The 6,000-nt window shown below is 41.7% G+C and overlaps 1 protein-coding gene across 2 annotated transcripts in view; it reads right to left on the bottom strand.

Annotated features, from left to right (window-relative positions):
- Nucleotides 1-1,647: 1,647 nt before the first annotated feature.
- Nucleotides 1,648-6,000, bottom strand: part of LOC121569833 (uncharacterized protein C18orf63) — a 35,937-nt gene continuing 31,584 nt past the window's right edge. For both annotated transcript variants that reach the window (XM_041881060.2, XM_041881061.2), the window contains exons 12-14: nucleotides 5,080-5,763; nucleotides 4,215-4,298; nucleotides 1,648-2,032 (exon numbers count right to left, since the gene is read on the bottom strand). In XM_041881060.2, the coding sequence (XP_041736994.2) occupies nucleotides 1,910-2,032; nucleotides 4,215-4,298; nucleotides 5,080-5,763 (891 nt within the window). In that variant the 3' untranslated portion in view covers nucleotides 1,648-1,909. The remainder of the gene's footprint in view (nucleotides 2,033-4,214; nucleotides 4,299-5,079; nucleotides 5,764-6,000) is intronic.

Genomic DNA, 6,000 nt, shown 5'->3' with positions numbered 1-6,000 from the left:
AAATGCATTGATAAAGATTTATGAATTGATCTGGAGTACTTAGGTGGTTGCCTGGGGCAGAGGGGCCGTGAGAGAATTTTACTGTCTTGATTGATTGATGGATATTTGGAAAGAAAGCTGCCAGATCGGTTTTTCGCTCTCACACTCCATAAAGATTTGTTCATATTTCATAGACATTTATTTACACTCCATAGAAAAATGTGTTTTTTGGTTTATTGTTAAAGTTATTCAATAAGAGAAATTGTTATTTGTCATAATCCTATTTTTTATTTTCGAGTCTCGAAGGGGGGAAATATGTAGTGTTTAAACAGTTTATGACTTTGTTGATGTTTGCAAATGGTGTGTTAGAGGAAGTCTGTTAGGTGGCCTCCTGGGATTGGTTTATGGGAAAACACCCATATTATGTTACATAGGGCATAGGATATAAATACCACGGTTAAAACAAAGGAGGAGAGAACAACATATTATTTTGGGTCCGTTGTTCTCCAGATGCCTGCAGATGTCTGTAAATTTACGCTGAAATCCTTTGAAATAATAAACCTTTATAATCAAAGTACAGTGTAAGCGGACTCCTTGTTCTCACAGCATAATTAGCAACATATTTTTAGATACCACAGGACAAAAGAGCGAGATTATTTTTATTTGTCAAACGGCAGCCAAGCATCAATCATCATGTCACCAGAATAAGACCCTCGATATTTATTGGAAAGGAGTATCAAGCTCATCACAGTGCACTTTCACCACCCTGTGAAGTTCATCATAATTTATATAATCTGTAGCCTACACAACATATCATTGCATAACTCCAAATTCACTTTGATATGATGGTTATTATATCAATACTTGTGCATAAAGGCGTTTCCACCGCCATTTCTCGCATAATTAATTATACTGACACAAAAAATATCCCACCTTGCCTAGCGTATTTTGGTTAGTCGAGATTTGGAAAGTTTACCGACAAATTTGCTGTTTTCATCAGGCTTGTCGTTAATTTTTTTATCCGACATGTACTTTACTTGCATAAAAAGATGGATGGAAACCTGGTTAGTGAGAGAGGCATTGAAGAGAATTTGTAAATTGACTGGCTGGCTCAGTAAACATAGCACACTTCAATCAATGCAGTCAGAGGTAGACCTGGGTTCAAATTCTATTTCAAATAATTTCAAACAATTAATCTGTGCTTGATTGAGCTTGCCTGTTGCAGTGGAACTAATAGAAAAGTCCCAAAAGTGCAAACCCCCCCCACCTGGCACTCCATGTAGGTTAAAGCAAATGCTCCCCCCCAAAAAAAGTTTTTGAAGATTTTCGAATAGTATTGGAACCCAGGTCTGGGAATAGAACATTCACTCTGCAGAAAGCAGAAAGCGCAAGGGGGGCATATTCATTTTAAATGGGGAATCCTTTCTATTTAATATTAAAAACAACATCTTTGTTTTATTATGGCAATAATGTGTATGCACAATTTCAAAGGATCTGAATAATGAATAAGCACTACTCTGAAAATGAAAACCCCACTAACAGACATTTGCTTTTATATTTTCTGAAATAAAGCTCAGACATACTACAGAAAATGACATCTTGAACAAGAAAAGCAAGATGAATGCGGATTAATAAAAATCACTAATATATAAAACAAAACTATATAAATAAGAGATATAATACTGTTTTAATGTTAAACAAATACATTCAATAAATATATTACATAAAATTATCAGTTCTTACCTCAAACTAACTCCATAACAAGAACACCATACAAGTACAGTACATATAATTCAAGAATGATAACACAGAGACCTGATAGCAATACAAAGCTCACTATCAATGACCCTTAAAACCAGCTCATTCTCTGTGATGTTGCAGATTGTGAAATGACCCTCTCTGTGTCTGTCTGGAAGGTGACACTCACTACTCAAGATTCACTCAGGCAACGCATGACCTTTGACACCAGCTCCTCTTTCTTGTCCTTGGACCGTACCACCACTCTGCGGCTCTTCAGCCAGGCCTGCAGGGTCGCTACATTGATCTTCGACAGCTGAATAAATAGCAAACAAGACAAGTTCAATCATAAAGCCAATCAATCAATCAATCAAATGTATTTCATAAAGCCCTTCTTACTTCCTACTTATCCTACTGTAGGTCGAGAAAGAATCTGAGGTGGTAGAGCATTTCCTCACAGGTATACTGTAATCTTTGTATAATGTCATCTTTCTGACGCTTACAACGATCACCGACAACGATGAGACAGCCTATAGGGAGGAGGTCAGAGACTTGGCCGTGTGGTGCCAGGACAACAACCTCTCCCTCAACGTGACCAAGACAAAGGAGATGATTGTGGACTACAGGAAAAAAAAGAGGACTGAGCACGCCCCAATTCTCATCGACGGGGCTGTAGTGGAACAGGTTGAGAGCTTCAAGTTCCTTGGTGTCCACATCACCAACGAACTATCATGGTCCAAACACACCAAGACAGTCGTGAAGAGGGCACGACAAAGCCTATTCCCCCTCAGGAGACTGAAAAGATTTGGCATGGGTCCTCAGATCCTCAAAAAATTATACAGCTGCACCATCGAGAGCATCCTGACTGGTTGCATCACCGCCTGGTATGGCAACTGCTTGGCCTCCGACCGCCAGGCACTACAGAGGGTAGTGCGTACGGCCCAGTACATCACTGGGGCCAAGCTTCCTGCCATCCAGGACCTCTATACCAGGCGGTGTCAGAGGAAGGCCCTCAAAATTGTCAAAGACTCCAGCCACCCTAGTCATAGACTGTTCTCTCTGCTACCGCATGGCAAGTGGTACCGGAGTGCCAAGTCTAGGTCCAAAAGACTTCTCAACAGCTTCTACCCCCAAGCCATAAGACTCCTGAACAGCTAATCATGGCTACCCGGACTATTTGCACTGCCCCCCCACCCCATCCTTTTTACGCTGCTGCTACTCTGTTAATTATTTATGCATAGTCACTTTAACTCTACCCACATGTACATATTACCTCAACTACCTCAACTAGCCGGTGCCCCCGCACATGACTCTGCAACGGTACCCCCCTGTATATATAGCCTACCTACTGTTACTTTATTTTACTTCTGCTCTTTTTTTTCTCAACACTTTTTTTGTTGTTGTTTTATTTTTACTTTTTTTGTTAAAAATAAATGCACTGTTGGTTAAGGGCTGTAAGTAAGCATTTCACTGTAATGTCTGCACCTGTTGTATTCGGCGCATGTGACCAATAAAATTTGATTTGATTTGATTTGACTTTGCTTACTTTAGTTTCTGAATTATAGCTCTCAAATTGGACCGATAAGGAAATTTGTATTTTTTGAAAATCCTTCAGCTTAGTTTACAATTCGCAGTTTGAGAGTGATGTCATCAGACACAGTAGTTAGAAACTTTCACCTTCTGAGGGGGGAGCACATCAAACATCATTTCTTATGTGAATCCTCCAAACATTATGTGTTGAGCTCCTTAGTTTTGTTCATTCTTTATTGTACAGGAAAATGTACTTTATGTTGATTGTGTGTAGATGTTGGCAAATTTCCTGGCTCCATTGGGTGTTTGTTTACAGAGAAACGTATAAATGAACTAAAAGCTCAAATCAACTCGGACTTCCATAGTTTACCTTACCTGTGTCATTTATTCAAATAAAACCAAAACCAATGCAGCTACAAAAGATAAATAACTGCAGTTGAAATAATTAACTATGCAGACACTGTAAGTAATTTCAAAGAGTAACATCCCTATAGATTACATCTGGCCCTCCCTAAAGTATATTAGGTCAGGTCACTATGTCCATTCAGTGCCCATGTGTGTCCCAGTCCGAAAACGAATCAGTCAAAATGGCAGCAATCATTCTAACAAACTTTCCCCGGCTCCCTCGTAAAAATGATCAACCGAGTCATAACTTTCGTTAAAATAGTATCTGTAAAAAATAGTATCTGGCTCGGGAACAAGACACTAGATGGATCTCATTTAGTAAAAGCTTGTAATGGAATTAAATTAGGGGTGTAGTGGGAAAATCTATTTGGTTTATGGATCTTGCTAAACACTTACCCTGAAGTATCGTCCCCTAATCAACCTGCTTTGGTGGGATGTTTTGCCTCCCTCAAACCATTTGTCGAATTTATCACCTCTCTCAACATGCAGAACATTTGCAAAATACATCATTTTCACTTTAAATCAAAGCTATGGTAAAGGTAAAAGTATAGTAAAGGACATACCTGGTTACTTCTCGCGTGTTTCTCCACGTCCACATCCTGCACTGCAGACTTTGGCTTCTTTGGTTTTGACTCAAACCAGTCCCCCTGAGAGGTGAGAACCCATTACTTTAATTACAATACAATGTATCTTTATATATATAAAAAAATAAATATTCAAATTCTCTGCAAATACACACATAAAACATATTTGACTACTGTCTAGTCTTTCAAACATACAGTAAAGGGACAAATCCTCACCTGAGAAAAGTATTGACTTCACGCAAACAATCAAGCACTGATGTCAATGGGAGATATGCCCTTAAAGTTAAATTAGGCGAGCTAATCTCAATTCCTAAGATTGAAATCACATCATAGCCCTTTCCTGCATTCAAATAACCTAGTGGCCTCATGGGTGGAATGTTATTCATATTTTTAATTATTTCAAAATTAATAAACATTATTTTAAAAAAACTGCCGAAAATACAGTGTTTCTATGTGAAACAGTTTTTCTCTGTTTGTCTGTTGCCAGTTCGTTTTGTTTCGTCAAGCCTACCAGCAGTTTTCCCCTTGCGCCTGTCTTTTTCAAGTTCCTGTTTTCTATTTTTCTGATTTTGACCATTCTGTCTGACCTGACCCTGAGCCTGCCTGCCGTTCTGTACCTTGTCACACCACCCTGGATTATTGAGCTCTGCCTGCCCTGACCCTGAGACTGCCTGCCGTTCTGTACCTTTTGGACTCTGTTCTGGATTACTGACCTCTGCCCTTGACCTGTTGTTTGCCTGCCCCGTTTTTGTAATAAACTTTTGTTACTTCGGCACTGTCTGCATCTGGGTCTTCTCCTGAAACGTGATAATTACATCTAGCGGCGTGTTTGGTGGTGACTCACCCCTCTGTTGCCTAGCGGGCCAGATGGAAGAGGATGAGGGGGACCCACGGCGATCTCGTCCCTCACCCTGAAAGCGCTCTCACTGGCGTGCACCTGGGAGGAATGTGGGGAAACCCCTTCAGGCCGCGGACGGGGGGTAAAGTGAGGCCGGTGGGCTTCCTGTGTCCAATTGGAAGAGGTAGACGAGGAAAACAAAGAGGGGGGAACAGACCAGAAGGAAAAGGAGGAGGAGAAGGCTGGGCAGGGCCTCTTCTGTCCCGACACAGGTGTCTGCCGTTGCTCCTCGGCTCTCCTCTGCTGCTTCTCAGCCAGAAGCTGGGTGACATTGACATGGCGCGGGAGGGCCTTGTTCTTGAAGATGGGTACCATCTTGGGTCCAGTCGGTAGTGCCTGGCTGGGTTGAGGGTGTGTGGTGGGTTGGGGAGGGGCAGCACTGGGATAGAGAGAGGAGGAGGGCAAGCCTCTCCCTGGGGTATAACTCTGAGGGGGAGTGGGATGGACCCCCTGGGTTCTTCCAGTGCTGAGATAGCTACTGCTGCTACTCTGTCCCACTGGCTGGCTGAGAGACTGGGCGCCTGGTGCCCCCCCAAATGAGGGCTTGATGGGGCAGGGAGCATGGAGTTGGCTCAGCACGGGCCTGCTAGCTGACTTGGTCGTCAAGTTCACTGGTTTGCCACTAGCCACCTGTGACCACAAAGGAATACACAGTGCAGTGATGTTGGAACATGGAAACATATACAGTTCTGGGCATTAAAAAGTGAAACTGTACTGCAGCTTAGTAAAAAACATTTGCTTCAAAGTGGATGTAACTGCACCGTCATTACATGTTGTATTGTTAAATGATTGCTAATTAACTTGGCATTTGGCGCCATGTTTGTCACATTAATGATGTACCTTGCTGTAGCAGGGCATTTTGAAAAA

This window comes from Coregonus clupeaformis, chromosome 7, assembly GCF_020615455.1.
Source record: "Coregonus clupeaformis isolate EN_2021a chromosome 7, ASM2061545v1, whole genome shotgun sequence".
Lineage (NCBI taxonomy): Eukaryota > Metazoa > Chordata > Actinopteri > Salmoniformes > Salmonidae > Coregonus > Coregonus clupeaformis.
Note: the sequence above shows the minus strand (reverse complement) of the source record. Positions and strands in the feature narration are given on the sequence as shown.